This window comes from Dasypus novemcinctus, chromosome 1 (assembly GCF_030445035.2).
Source record: "Dasypus novemcinctus isolate mDasNov1 chromosome 1, mDasNov1.1.hap2, whole genome shotgun sequence".
NCBI classification, from domain to species: domain Eukaryota; kingdom Metazoa; phylum Chordata; class Mammalia; order Cingulata; family Dasypodidae; genus Dasypus; species Dasypus novemcinctus.
Genome location: NC_080673.1, coordinates 116,237,724 through 116,253,801, shown reverse-complemented (window position 1 = coordinate 116,253,801; position 16,078 = coordinate 116,237,724). Strand labels below are relative to the sequence as shown.

Here is a 16,078-nt window from a genome sequence, read left to right as displayed (position 1 = left end):
ATTTCAGGAAGACTACTTTTTTGTTTAAAGATGCCATGAAAATTAAGACCTACAATGACAAGGGCCTCCACTAGGCCAGTGCCAGTGGGAAGGTGAGAACCCTGTAGATACAACTAAACAGACTGACCAAGTCAAGGACTGATCAGTGGGGAATAGGGAAAGGGAGGAATCCAAGAAACTGCCTAGGATCTGTGCCCAGGGAAAGGGTAGATAGCTGATACAGAAACAGAAACAGGTTGGGGGAGCGATGTGGCACTCCTGAGAGATGGTAGTGGCAATAATTACTATCTCTAAATTCTCTAAAAGAGAATTATCAGTTTATCAGTTGATTCCCAGGAGGAATAATGTTAAATAGGCAGTTTTCCTTGGATGTTAAATGTACCAAATTGCCATACATTTAGCTATAATTTTTCATCCTTGCAAGGGAAGTTTAGCCCCTATGAAAAGATGCTACTGAAGATCTGTGCCAGTGAAACTTGATTTCATATTGGAGGATCTTAACATGGCCTTTAGGAAGAGAAGAGCATTACAGAGTGCATATATAAGGTAAAGTAGAACTGGCTATTAACTAGGAGAAGTACGCATAATGGTGAAGTATGAAAAGGTCAAGCCTGATTGGCAAGAATCAGTGAGGGCATAATAAAAGGGGTGTCTGTAAAGGATAGGTAAGATTTCATCTAAGGTGACTGAGGCAAGATGAATTATAGGGCTAGGAATAACAATGATAATTCAATGATAATAATAATAATAGCTATTACTTATTACCCATGTGCTGTGTGCCATGCATGATTTTAAGTGATTTATAGAAATTGCTTCTTTTAATTTTTAAAATAATTGGATGAGTTTATGCTAAATTATTAGGCAACTGAAACCCAATGGATTTTTTTGATCAAGTGACTGTATATCAGTTGATAGTTGAGAGAATTGGTGGTGTTGAGTATGAACTGGTGGGAGGACGGGTGATGGTGAGAACTGTTAGTAGGTCACTGCAGTAATTCAGACATAATGTAACAGGCATCAAATCAGGCATCCAGACTAGGTGTGAATGAAATCCAGGGAAGGCCCTGATCATTTTTTTTCAACAAACATCTTTTGAATGCCTACTATATACCAAGCTTTATGGTAGACTGGGCAAGAGAGGTGAATAAGATCCAGTTCCTACCCTCCTGGCCTTGGTAACAAATATTGACTTAAAACTAGTCTGGATGTGTGTGTGTGTGTGTCCCTCCTACCTTGATTTTTAAAAAAAATTTTTTATTAGAGAAGTTGTAGGTTTACAGAACGATAATGCAAAATATACAGAGTTCCCATGCCCCCCCCATTATTAATACTTTGCATAAGTGTGGTATGTTTGATAGAAGTGATTAAAGAATATTATAAATATACGATTAACTATGGGTTACATTACGGTGTGCCTTAGTTTGTCACAGGGCTGCTGATGCAAAGTATCAGAAATTGGTTGCCTTTTTTAATGAGGAATTTATTACAGGTAAAGGCTTATAGTTCTGAGGGTGTGAAAGGTCCAATTCAGGGCACCGTAGAGATGCTTTCTCACCAAAATCAGCAACTGTTGATCCTAGCTTCCTGCCACATGGTAAAGATGACTGCTTATCTCTGCTTTCCTCTCCAGATCTACCATCTCTTGGAGCTCAACTGTGGGCAACCAGGTGTAGGGCTTGTTTCTTTCCCAGCCTCCTTTCAGTCTCGGCTGTTCTGCCTTCTTTCCAAGTTCAGGTTTGAGCTATCAGGCGATTGCTCATTTCTCCCTGGGCCTCAGCTCTTTGAGCCTCTTGGGGCTTCTCTTTGAGTTCAGCTGTGGGTGAATGTGGACCCGGTTCTCTCACATTGCAGGATTATATATGGCAGATTCCTTTCTTTCTGTGTGTCTCCATGGATATCAAGCTCCATAAAAAGGGTGGAGACTCAACCTGAGTCATGCCTCACATATTCCAATTAAAAGCAATCTAATCAAGTCATCTAAAGTGACTCTAATGCAATTAAAAGATACCACACCCATAGGAATAGATTAGTTTAAGAACGGTCTTTTTTGGGATTCATAAAATAACTTCAAACTGTCACAGGGTTTAATATAATTTTTCCTATATACCACCCTCTGTACCACCTTGCATTAGTATGGCACATTTGTTTTAATTAAAGAACATCTTTATAATTACATTATTAATGATAGTCCATTTTTTATAATAAGTTTCACTGTGTTGTACTCTATTCTTTTAATTTCTATTCTGGTAACGTATGACCTAAAATTTCTCCTTTTAACCACGTTCACATATATAATTTAGTGCTGTTAATTACATTTATAATGTTGTGCTCACCTCCATCCATTTCCAAAATTTACAATCAACCCATATAGAAACTCTGTAAACTTTAAGCATTAACTCTCTATTTCCTACCTCCATCCTGGTCCCTGGTAACCTGTATTCTAGATTTTGAGTCTATGAATTTGCTTATTCTAAATATTTCATGTAAACGAGATTATGCAATATTTATCCTTTTGTATTTGGCTTATTTCACTCAATATGATGTCTTCAAGGTTCATTCATGTTGTTGCATGAATCAGAACTTCATTCCTTTTAATGCTGAATAATATTCCATTGCATATACATACAACATTTTATTTACCCATTGATTGGTTGGTGGACACTTGGATTGCTTCTGTCTTTTGGCAGTTGTGAATGATCTTGCTGTGAATATTGGTGTGCAAATATCTGTTTGAGTCCTCGATTTCAGTTCTTTGGGGTATATGTCTAGAAGTGGGATTGCTGGTTCATATGGTAATTCTATGCTTAGTTTTTTGAGGAACTTCCATACTGTAGTAATATCTCCCTTTTCCTTTCTAAGTTTAGTTTTTTGTGTCCTCTCTTTTTTTCTTGGTCAGTCTAGCTAAAGGTTTGTCAGTGTTACGGATCTTTTCAGAGAACCAACTTTTGGCTTTGTTAATACTCAATTGTTTTTTATTTTTATATTTTTATTTTTTGTGCTTTGATCTGTATTTCTTTGGTTTAGTTTGCTATTCTTTTTTTAGTTCCTCTAGGTGTGCAGTTAAATCTTTGATTTTAGTTCTTCTTTTTAAATGTAAGCATTTAGGGATAGTAATTTACTTGTCAGCTGCTCAGGTCCATTCCCGCTCTCCCAACCCCTGACACACACATTTTTTTCCCATGATGATTTCTGCCTCTGTTTTTTTCCTCTTAGGTTATTCTGTCCCAGGGAGCCAAATGGGGGTCAATCCAGAAAGTTCTGTTTTGTGTTTAGATGGTCCAGCAAACAGAGACTAGATTGAGTGTGTGCAACTCTTGCCGGTGGTTCTGCCAGAGTCTCTTTTTATCCCTGTAGGCACTTTTTTTAAATGTGGCACTCCTCAGCCCCTTGTATTCTTGGGTCTCTGCCTGCATAGGCATGCGGTTCTAACTTGCTGCTCTGAGTGGCTCTATGGTCTGCATCCACTTCAGGAGGGACCCAGGCCAGGCTGCCTCTGTGTGACTTTTAAGCTATGCATGTCCTAGTGAAGGGAAAGGGTTTGACTGGCTGGTTCTGGATGTAAATCTCCCATCTGATTTTGGTGTTTCTTTTTCTTCTATTCATCATTTGAGGGTTCTTTCTCTAGACTGTACTGTATTTCAGAATTCTAAGAAAATTCTAAAAGGGATTTGACCTCTTTTTTTTCTTGCTCACTTTTCTCTTTTTAATTTCTTTTCTTATTTCTCTTTCAGGACTTTTCCTTTTTCCCTGCCCTTCTCCTTCTGTCCCTGCCAAGCTCCCCTCTCTTCCCACTCTATCTTTCCTCTCACCTTTTTCTTCCCCTTTTTTTTCTTTCTCCTCTCCTCCTTCCCCTCTTTTCTTCCTCCTTTTTTCCTCCTCTCTTTTTCTATTCAGCCTCCTCTTTTTCTCCCCTCTTTACTTTCCTTTTACCTCTACCTACATCAACATCATATTCTCTAATCTGGAACCTGGTAATATGGATCCATTCATATATTTCTCTGTGCTCATAGCTCATATAATAAATAGCTTAATCATTTGTGGTAGGTAGAATAGTATTGCTTCCTCTTCCCCCAAGATGTCCACATCCTAATCCCTGGAAACTGTAAATTTATTACCTTACTAAATGTGGCACTTTGATATTATTTATGAATCCCCAAAAAAGAGAAAAATTATGTTGTAAACTGGTCTGCTCTTCTGGGTGTAATACCCTTTGATTGTGTTAAATTCAAAGGTTTTAAGTTTACTTGATAAAAGATTAGGGCTTTGATTCAACCACGTCAGTAGGGCGTGACTCAGGGTTGAGTCCTTGCCCCATTGGTAGGCTGATATAAATGGACACTCATTCAGAATAACATGGAAGAGAGAGAGAACTTTGTTAGTTTTGAATCCTGGAATCCTGGAGTCAATCCTGGAGGTGAGGGTAACCTTTCACCTGATAGTTTGCAGCTGGGCAGCTGAGCAGCTGAGCAAGCCTGGAAAGAAACGAGCACTATGCCAGGCTGATGTAGAAAACCTTGAGAGACAAGCTCTATGCCAACCTAAAGCTAAGATTGGAAGAACCATGGGACCATGAAGCCTTAAGAAGAAGAAGGAAGGAGAGACCAGGCAGAGATTGCCTACCATCTTGCTTCAACCAGTGGCAGCAGACTTTGGTGAGAAAGTACCTTTTATGATACCTTGAATTGGGCTCTTTAGGGCCTTGTAACTGTAAGCTTTACCCCAAATAAATCCCTTTTTAAAGCCAACAGATTTCTGGTACTTTGCATCAGCACCCCTTTAGCTGACTAATACACTAAACAAAATGGACTTTCAGGTGTGACTGAGGACTTTTAGATGGAGAGATTATCCTGAATTACCTAGGTAGACTCAATTTAATGAGTCCTTAAAAATGGAAGAATGTTCAAGAGGGATGTGGCTACTGAAGATGGGTCGTGGAGAGATTCAGTGTTGTTGCCTTTGAAGAGGAAAGAAGGGGGCTAGGAGCCACAGAATGGGGGAGGCTTCCAGAAACTGGAAAGGCAAAGGAATGGATTCTTCTTTAGAGCCTCCAGAAAGAAGTGTGCAGCCCTGCCTATATCTTAATTTTTTAGTTCAATGAGACCCATGCCAGACTTCTAACCTATAAAAATTTTTATTGTTTTAAGCAACTAAGTTTGTGGTAATCTAATAGTCCAGCAATAGAAAACTAATATATACATAGTCTTAAATGTGTATACTTTGTTTTTTCCCATTGCTTTATAAAAATGGAATCATTCATAGATTTCTGCATCTTGCTTTTTATTTTGAACAATACCTTATGAATATACTACCAAATCACTTGATGTCATATGTTTAATTAGCTGATTAATATTTCAAGGTGTAGCCCTTTCATCATTTGTTAAAGCATTTGTGTATTTTGGGGCTTTCACCTTGCTTCTAATACTCAGCCACTATAAACACTGCTGAGGAAACATCCTTTGTACTGATGATGTGTGTATGGGTTTCTTTTAGATTTTTAATTTTAACTTAATTTAAAAAACTTTTTATTTTGGAATACTTTTTTTTTTTTTTTTAAATTTTGGAATACTTTGAAACTTACAGGGCAATTGCCAAAATAACACAAAGCCAATACAGAAGACTCCAACATACCCCAGCCAGATACTGAGATCTGCCGTATTTTAATGTTTTGCCACATTTGCTGATTCATTCATTTATTCAGTCTATCTGTGCATCTTTCCATTTGTCCATCTATTTTGTAAATAATGAGGGTAGGTTTTGTATATCATGCTCCTTGAACACTTAATATTTCTGTGTACATTTCCTAAGAACATGGATATTCACTTATGTAACCACCTTAATACAGTTATTAAGGAAATTTAACATTGCTAAAAAGCATACTCTATATTCCATTTTTTCATGTGTCCCAATAATGTAATTTTGGTTCTTTTCTCCTCCATTATTATTAGATCCTGAATTATATTTAGTTGTCCTTTTCTGTTTAGTTTTTTTTTAAATTGTGGAAATATATGCAATGTAAACTTCCCATAATCCATTACCAGAACTTCCCCATTACCCCAGTCAGAAACCCTGCACCCATTATGTATTAATGCCCCATTCCCCTGGTAACCTGTACTCTACTTTCTGTCTGTGAATTTGCATATTCTAGCTATTTCATATAAGTGGAATCATATAATGTCTGTTCTATTTTATCTGATTTCATTCAGCATGACAGATTAAAGTTTTATCCATGTAGCAGCATGTATCAGAACTTCATTTTTTTTCAAGGCTGAATAATATTCTGTTGTATGTGTTTATACCACATTTTGCTTATCTGCTGATGAATATTTGTATTGCTTCCACTTTTTGGCTATTGAGAATAATGCTGCTGTGAACATCTATGTACAGATATCTCGTTGAGTCCCTCCTTTCAGTTCTTTTGGATATATACCTAGAACTGGGTTACTTTGTTATAGGGTACAATGAAATATTATTCAGCCATAAAAAATGAAGTTCTGATACATAGATGAACTTTGAAGACATCATGTTGAGAAAAATAAGCCAGTCATAAAGTACAAATATTTTATGATTGCACTTACATAAAATAATTAGAATAAACAAACTCATTGAGTCAGAAACTAGAATACAAGATATCAGGGGATGAGGGTGGGTTAGAGAATGGGCAGTTCATGCTTAAGTAGTATTACGTTTCTATTTGGAGCAATGGAAAAGTTTTGGTAATGGATGGTATATTAGTCAGCCAAAGGGGTGCTGATGTAAAATACCAGAAATTGGTTGGTTTTTATAAAACCTTTTCTTCCCAGGGCTTGCTTCTTCCTGGGCTCAGTGTTCCTCTCTTCCTGGGACTGGTTTCTCTTTCCTCTGTGGGCTTACTTCCCAGGGCTCCAGTTTAAGGCTTCAGCATCAGCCTCCAACATGAAAACTCCAACATCAGAAACCCTTGCATCAAAAGCTCCAACTCTGTCCTTTTCCATGCCTTTTATCTGTGAGTCTCCACCCACCAAGGGGTGGGGACTGGGTACGGACTCCACACCCTAATGATAACTCAATCATGCCCAGGTATAGATCAGATTACAAACATAATCCAATATTTCTTTTTGGAATTCATCAATTATATCAAACTGCTACAGATGGTGGTCCCGGTAACATAACATTGCGGACCTCATAGGTGTCCTTTATATTATTCTGGATATTAAACTCATCAGTTAGATGGTTTGCAAATATTTTCTCCATTCTGTTGCATTTTTGGGGTAAATTCCACTATATCATGGTATATAATTCTTTTAGTGTGATGTTGGATTCCATTTGCAAGAGTTTTGTTGAGGATTTTTACATCTAGATTCATAAGGGTATTGGTCTGTAATTTTATGTTTTGGGTCTTTGGTGTTAGGGTGAAGTTGGCCTCATAGAATGAGTAAGGAAGTGTTTCTTCAGTTTCTTGGAAGAGTTTGAGCAGGATAGGTGTTAATTTTTGGAACATTTGGTAAAACCAGTGAAGCATCTTGTCCTGACTTTCCTTCGTTGGGAGGTTTTTGATGACAGGATTCCACCTTTTGTAATTGGTCTGTTGAGATACTATATTTTCTCTTGAGTCAGTGTAGGTAGTTCATGTGTTTCTAGGAATTTGTTCATTTCATTTAGGGTATCTAATTTATTGCTGTGCAGCGTGCATATTGCCCTCTTATAATCCTTTTTACTTTTTTGGCCTCAGAAATTCCTTTTCATTTCCAATTTTAATTATTTGTGACTGTGGTGGATTGAATTGTATGCCCCAGTTTGGACATGTCTGGGCTTGGTCTGCATTCTGGTGTGTGTGGACATATTGTAAATAAGACCTCTTCAAGATATTATTTGTTAGGTTGTGGCCCTACTGAAATCAGGTTGGGCTGGGCCTTATTCTGGATTAGTGAAGTTCTTTTTAAGCAGAGTGAAAGTCAGAAGGGGAGAGAAACCACGAGGAGCAGGCAGAAGTTGGAACTCAACAGAATCCCTAAAAGAAAGGAGAAGCTGCTGCCATGTGCATTGCCATGTGATGGAAAAGCCAAGGAGCCCCAAAGAGTGTCAGTCAGCCGGAAAATACTGAACTCAGGAGGAGGCAAGCCTTCCAGCCTCTGAAACTGAGAACCAATAAGTTCTGTTGTTAAGCAAACCATTGTATGGTATTTGTTTTAGCAGATAGGACACTAAAACAGTGTCCTCTCATTTTTCTTTGCAATCAACCTAAATGCTTGTCAATTTTATTTATCTTTTTAAAGAACCAGTGTTTGGTTTTGCTGATTCTGTCACTTTTATTTACCTCCACTCTTTTTTGTTATTTCCTCTCTCTGCTTGCTTTGGGTTTGATTTGCTGTTCCTTTTCTAGATCCTTCAATTGTGAGTTTAGGTTTCTGATTTGAAATCTTTTTCTTTTTCAATGTAAGCATTTAGAGCTATATATTGATATTTCCCTCTCAGCACTGCCTTTGTTGCATTCCATAAGATTTGATGTGTTGTGTTTTTGTTTTCATTTCTCTCAAGATCTTTCCTGATTTTTCTTGTGATTTCTTCTTTGACCCATTGGTTGTTTAAGTGTGTGCTGCTTAATTTCTCTCTATCTATGAAATTTCCAACTGTCCCTCTGTTTCTGATTTCTAGCTTCATTTGATTGTATTGTAGTTGGAGAAAATACACTGTATGCTTTTAATATTTTTTAATTTCCTGAGACTTGTTTTATGATCTAAGATATATATTGTAACTTAAGATATGATCTATCCTGGAGAATGATCGATGTGCACTTGAGAAGCATGTGTATTCTGTTGTTGGGTCAAGTGTTCTATATATGTCTGTTAGGTCTAGTTTGTTTAGAGTATTGTTTAAGTCTTGTGTTCCCTCATTGAATTTCTGTGTATTAAAGGCTTCTATTGCAGAGCAAGTAAAGCTCAGTGTTTGCATTCATGCTTCGCGTGTAGGAGGTCCCGAATTCAATCCTGATACCTCCTTAAAAAAAAGTCTCCTACTATTATTGTAGTACTATCAACTTCTCCTTTCAAATCTTTCAGCATTTGCTTCGTATATTTTGTGGCCCTGCTGTTAGGTGTGTATGTAATTATAATCATATCCTCTTGTTGAATTTTCCTTTATTAGTATATAGTCACTGTAGCAGTTTGATGAACTGTGTTCCTTGTAGCAATTTTTGACTTGTCTCTTTTGTCTGATATTAGTATAGTCATCCCGTTCTCTATTGACTGCTATTTGCGTGGAATATTTTTACGTACTCTTACTTTTGACCTTCTTGCATCTTTGAATTTAAGTAAGTCTCTTGTAAACAACATTTAGTTGGGTCACGCCTTTTACAATCCGTTCTGCCAATCTCTACCTTTTGACTAGAGATTTTAACCCATATACTTTTAAAGTAACTCTGACTGGGAAGTGGATGTGGCTCAACTGATTGAGCATCTGCCTACCATATGGAGGGTCCAGCGTTCTATACTCAGGGCCTTCTGACTCATTTGGTGAGCTGGCCCATGCGCAGTGTTGCCACTCAGGAGTGTCTCCCACGTAAGGGTGCCCCACATGCAAGGAGTGTGCCCCGCAAGGAGAGCCGTCCTGTGCAAGAAAAGTGCAGCCCGCCCAGGAGTGACATCTCACACACGGAGAGCTGACACAGCAAGATGACACAACAAAAAAAGCGACAGTTTCCTGGTGCCACATGACAAGAATGCAAGCGGACACAGAAGAACACACAGAGAATGGTCACAGAAAGCAGACAATGGGGGTGAAGGAGAGAGAAATAAAATCTTTAAAAAAATAAATAAGTGTAATTAGAGCTTTTAAAATAAAAAAAAATAAAAAGTAACTCTGACAATGCCAGACTTGTTCTGCCATTTTGCTCTTGGGTTTTTAAAATCTTATCCTTTTTTGACCCTCAGTTCTTCCATTACTACCTAATTTTGCATTTAGTCATTTGTGGTGAACCTATTACATTTATTTTCATTTCCTTCTTTGCATATTTTTTTCTGTGTAGATATTTTCTTTGTGATTACCATGGAACTTTAACATTCTGAGTATATAACAATATTGTTTATTTTGATACCAACTTAGCGTCAATGGCATGCACACATTGCTTCTATACCCCTCTGTCCTCTCATCTTTATGCAGTTCATGTTTGAAATTGCATGTTTATACATCATGAGTCCAAAATCATAAAAAAACTTTTTTTTAATTTTTAAGAATGTACCGGGGATTGAACTCTGGACCTCGTGTGTGAAGCAAGTGCTCAGTCACTGCGCTACACCTGCTCCCTGATTTATCATTACTTTTTAATGGCATTTTAGATCCTATAGGAAGTAAAAAATGGAGTGAAAGCTAAAAATACAGTAATACTGACATTATAGTTCCCGTGTTTTATCTTTACTGGAGTTTTTATTTATGTGGCTTTGATGTGTTGTCTAGTGTCTTTTCCTTTGAATTTGTAGAACTTCCTTTAGCATTTCTTGTGGGGCTGGTCTAGTGGTGACAAACTCTCTCAGCTTCTGTTTGCTGAGGAATTTTTAATCTCTCCCTTATGTTTTTTTCTTTTTTTAGAAAATCTCCTTCATTTTCGAAGCACCATTTTGCCAGATACAGAATTCTTGGTTGACAGTTTTTTTCCTTCAGCAGTTTAACTGTGTCATCCTACTGCCTTTTTGTCTCCATGGCTTCCAATGAGAATTGGGCACTTAATCTTATTTAGGATCCCTTGTATGTCACTAGTTCTTTATTTTTTTTGCAATTTTTAGAATTCTCTTTATCTTTGGCATTTGATAGTTTGATTATAATATGACGTGGCATGGGTTTATGTTTTGAGTTTGTTGTGCTTTGATGTGTCAGATAATCATGGGCTTATCTAATTTGTTTCCTTTCTTTCAGGCACAGGAGTCTTTACTGCCTCTTTTCCAATGTCTGAAAACAGTTATTCTCTATATTCTGTTTACATTTATTTTTTTTTATGCAGGATGGGTAGTCTGGTACCAATTACTCTGAAATGGCCAGAAGTGAAAGTCAATGAATGTTTTAAAAAATGTGTTTAAGTCTTCTTTTACAGTTGTTTTTATGATTTTTATGATTGATTTTCATAGCAGACTTCCCCTCTCTAACAGATAACCAAAAAGTAAATTTCTGTCCCCTATTCTCAAATAATTTTATTGATTAGATCCCAGTTAATACAAGATATATATTTAATAAATTTGCATATTTGAAAATAATTTTTCACAGCTCCTGGAGCTTTGTAATAGTATGCATCAAATTTGAATTTTCTGAATTTTAAAAGACTATAAAAATTATGGTTTTGGGTCTGTAGCAGTTTGATATTATTGATGAATTCTAAAAAGAAATATTGGATTAAGTTTGTAAACTGATCTTTTCCTATGGGCATATTAGATTATATTGGATTCAGAGGTTTGTTCGATTAATCATGTAAACCTCTTGTGCCAGTCTCATGTTAAAAGGCATGGCAAAGGATGGAGTCGAAGGATTTTAATGTTGGAGTTTTGATGTTGGAGTTTGATGCTAAAGCTGGAGCCCCAGGGAGAGAAACAGAGCCATTTGCCTGATAGTCTACAGCTGACCTTGTGGAGAAAGCAGAGGAACTGAGCCCAGAAGAACCCAGGAAGCCTGAACCCTCGCAGATGTTGGCAGCCATCTTGCTCCAACATGTGGAAATAGACTTTGGTGAGGGAAGTAACTTATGCTTTATGGCCTGGTATCTGTAAGCTCCTACCCCAAATAAATACCCTTTAAAATGCCAGCCAATTTCTGGTATTTTGCGTCAGCACCCCTTTGGCTGACTAATACAGGGTCCTTGAACTAGGTTCTTAAATTTAGTGAGTTTTTTTTGTTGTTGTCGTTGTTTTGTTATTGTTATTGTTGTTGGTTTGTTTTTTGGTATTTTTTAGGTACATTTTTCCTTTGTTTTTCCCCAGAAATTCATTTTCATCCTGTTGGTTTTATCATAACTCCATCATCATGTCCGGGTATAATGGTGCCAAAGAGAATTTCCACAGCAAAGCTCGGACATCTCCTTACCCAGGTTCACAAGTTGAACGAAGCCAAGTTCCTAATGAGAAAGTGGGCTGGCTGGTTGAGTGGCAAGACTATAGCCCTGTGGAATACACTGCCCAGTCTGTCTTGGCTGGACCCAAGTGGGCAGATCCTCAGATTAGGTGAGTCAATTAGCTGTCATTAGCTGGGTTTAAGACTTTTAGAGAAGATAGTGGTTGTATCTGTAAATTATCATTTTGATAAGTGAAAAATAATTTTTATCTAGTTCTTAACATTGTTATAACTCAGTTTTCACATTTGCTTTGAGTTCTTGCCAAAACTAGACATTCTATGTTTATTCTTTCTGGGGTTTTGTGATGATCCTTCCAAATAGGTAATTCAGCTCTGCTACAGGGTTTTTTGACTTATGAAATAGGAGATGGTAGTATATGTTTTAATTCGTTTTGTTCGGATTGTCAATAGAACATCTTTTCAGTTATTTTTCAGTGTAACTAGACTTGTACTTGAAACAGTAAAAATCCTTTTCAAAAATTTTTTTCAGATTACCAAGAATAGAATGATGAGAAAAGTAGAGCAATGTGAAAAAATAGAAGAGATGGAAAAAGGAGAGAAAGAAAACAAACTTGAGCAAAAATTCTCTGTCTCAATTCATAAAAGTGCTGCATTGATCCATGTTTTATGTTTATATTCCTTTTAGTAATAAATATGATTGAGTTTTTTGTTTACTATGAGCTTGGCACTCTATTAAAAGCTGTATAAGCATTATTTTATTTTATTATAACCATTCTGGAAGGTAGACATTGTCATTATTTCTACAAGGAACAAAAAACAACAAAAAGGAGTCATAGAAAATTTATCTTTTGACTATGGTCACAGAGCTAGTAGATGATATGACTTGGTCTTGAACTCAGTCTGACTCTACGTTTCATGCTCTTAATCACTCTGCTCAACTAGTTTTAGATCAGTTTGTAAGTTTGACTTAATGAGTGCATTTATTGTAAATGATAATCTTCTCATTTAGTCAAAAAATTTTTTTGTGGTTGGATAGATCCATTTTTAGTTCGTGGTGAACTTCTTCACCATGAACTTATTTTTGTGCCTTAATTCTGAACCTCCTTTTTCTATTCCAATGTGTGTTGGTAACTTTGTGATAGTATTTGAATTATTTATCATGAAAATCATCTGTGGAGAAATTATTAGCTTTAAATGAGCTCCATTTTCCCCTGACTTAGAGGCTTTGTATATTTATGTATATGTTATTCATGTACATATTCATATTCATGCATATGCATTAATGCACAATTAAAATTTATGATATTTTCAGGGGTACTATATCATGTACAGAAAGGAAGACTGAATTCATCCTGTTAATTTTCATTCAGTTTATTTTTTAAGAGTTGAATTTTTATCATCTAAATCATGCTTATTAAAAAATGGTCAACTTCCAGAGTCCTGAGAACATTGTAACTCTGGGTTTATAATTACATGTTTTTTACCATTTAAAATCTTTTTGCTTAGTGTGTTAGATGGCACATTGGCTAAAAGTCTTGAGAAAATGAGTAGATTATCCAAATTGGAAATTATTCCAAAAAGAGATTACAAACATTTATATGCTCACTTACTATAGTTAAAGCAAGGAAACCAATGGAACCTATGTCAGAAACCTTTCCTGCTCATGAACTATCCAGTGCTATACAACTCTTTGTTCACTGTCAATACAGTATGTCAGTGATGGTGAGGAAACTAGTTTGTATTTTATCAATTTTTAATGAATTTCTATTGAGGCATGTAATAAATTCAGTGAAGTACACATTTCTCTGCAGGGGCAGCTCAGTAAAATTTTGCATTTAGATAGCCCTGCAGCTACCACCTGGATATTTAGAACATTTCCAGAATATTTTATCTATTTTTAATCAGTGTCATACGTAATATGCTGTTTGTAGAGAATTCTTTTTTTTATGGGTTAACTTTGATAGAAATATTAGTGTATACTTGAAGAAATTATAATTAGTTTGAATCAGTAGCAACATCAGTATATAAGAAGGAATCTTAATTTTGAAACTACATAGGAACAAATAATAGCCATGTTGTACACATAGCCAGTTCCTTCTTGTGAATAGTAATACACATTGTTTTTTTAAAAATAGTGTTTAGGAGGAGTACCACTTCTTCTGCCAGTAATCCTTTTTAGAAAAGTTGAGTCTAAAAATAATACACATCCTTGGAAAGTGTAAGGTGTTTTAATTAAAACATCCTTAGAAATTGTTTTGAAGGAGTAAGATGGATTTATAAATAACAACCCTTATAAAAAATTACTGCTTCAGGAATACTACTTGCTAGGTTTAAAAGATTAACTGGCATTAAGCTGTTGATAGTATTGAATCATTAATTCTTATTTTTCATTGGTGTTTTCATTACAGTGAAAGTAACTTTTTTCCAAAGTTTAATGAAAAGGATGGACGTGTTGAGAGAAAAAGCCAAAATGGTCTATATGAGATTGAAAATGGAAGACCTAGGTAGGTACTGTGAATGGAGCACAATATAGCAATGAGTCTTGAAAAGATAGAAAAGATAATTAACATTTATTGATTGATTGTATGTGCTAAGCATTGCACAAAAGAATTTTTATATGTAATCTAATCTTCACAATAAGCCTGTGGATGGATATTTTTTTTTTAGTTACATTTTACAGATAAGAAGAGAGAGTGTAGGCAATTGCGTATAGCGTGTAACTGGCAGAAACAAGGTTTGAATGCATCTTTTTATAACTCTACCTTGAAGGTAGAAATAATTATTTGAACAAATAAACACAGAAAGAATTGAATTGTATGTTCAGTAGTTCCATTTATTAAATGAGATAATACCTTAAAGCAAGAATTTATCCAAACATGTAAGAATAAAAATTTAAAAAACAGTAATTTAACATCAAGTTTCTTCTTATACTTTTTTTTTTTTTTAAACAGAAATAAGAATTTTATTTGCTGTACTTTCCACTCTTCTTTGGAATCTTTCTCTTTGGTTCCCCTGAGGCTGACCCCCCCTCAAGCACGACCTTGACCTCTCAAAGGATAAAGAACAAAGGATGTTGCCTGGGGGCTGCAGCCCTGGGAAGTGAGAGGGGAGCAGTTAGCCCCCAAGATGCTCATGATAGTGCTTCTGTACCACAACCACATCCTTTAGTTTTGTTACATTCTTTCTTTGGGCATAATTTATTTTCTATGTCCTCTGTTATTGGGTCTTTTCAAGGCAGTCTCCTTGCATTTGACCTATTCCTTATTTTCTTTATTGGGTATAAGATATTAAATGTATATACACATATGAAAGGGCAGGCATAAAGCTAAGATAGGCAGTGTTAATCAAGTCTCTCTGACTGACAAAAACCAACTCTTAACTCACCTGAACAAAAAATTTATTCTAGGGCTATGTGTCAAAGAGCCCAAAGCAGAAAAGCAGCTAAGCTTAGGAAAGGGTTGAACTGAAAATTGACCAGAACTATCTTTCTACCTCATCTCTGCTTTTCTCTGTGTCATCTTTTTTCTCTCTCTGCAAGCAACTTTCTCTGGTTTTCAGGTTATGGGATAGCCTATATGTCTGTTCCACAGCTTATAGTTTACAAGTTATAGGTTTGGTCATTTACAAAACTGTGTTTGCTTTAATCATGTGTGTTTAGTGATAAGTGGTCATATGGAATAAAACATAGTGGCTGTCTACTCTGCCCTGCCTCCTATAGATTTGAAAAGTAGAATTATTGTTGACTGGGCAATTCTTTCTGTCTTCATTTTCAAGTCTTGCTGAAAAATTTCTGCATTGACTAACAAACAATATAAAAATTCATTTCTTAAATTTTAATAGTAGTCCCAGGGAAGAAAAGAATGAAAGTAGATGGCTGAAAGGGAAATTTTAGCAAGATGTTTATTTACTTACATACAGTGGGAGGGCAAATGACTAGTATTAAATAGGTAAGAATACAAACTAGGGTATTTTATTGATACATAATGAAAGACAAATATATAAAGTATGTTGGCTAGAAGAATATTGCTCAGTCATGGGTGCTGATAGGCTT

The 16,078-nt window shown here is 36.0% G+C and overlaps 1 protein-coding gene across 10 annotated transcripts in view; it reads left to right on the top strand.

The window, feature by feature from the left end:
• Positions 1-16,078, top strand: part of NUDT9 (nudix hydrolase 9) — an 85,058-nt gene that overhangs the window by 43,754 nt on the left and 25,226 nt on the right. For 4 of the 10 annotated variants that reach the window (XM_058295782.1, XM_004463932.5, XM_071215601.1 and 1 more), the window contains exons 2-3: positions 11,937-12,176; positions 14,436-14,531. In XM_058295782.1, the coding sequence (XP_058151765.1) occupies positions 11,980-12,176; positions 14,436-14,531 (293 nt within the window). In that variant the 5' untranslated portion in view covers positions 11,937-11,979. Of the gene's footprint in view, positions 1-487; positions 547-4,439; positions 4,653-11,448; positions 11,686-11,936; positions 12,177-14,435; positions 14,532-16,078 lie in introns of those variants that run through there. The other 6 variants (XM_071215600.1, XM_071215599.1, XM_058295770.2 and 3 more) reach the window with 3 other exon arrangements.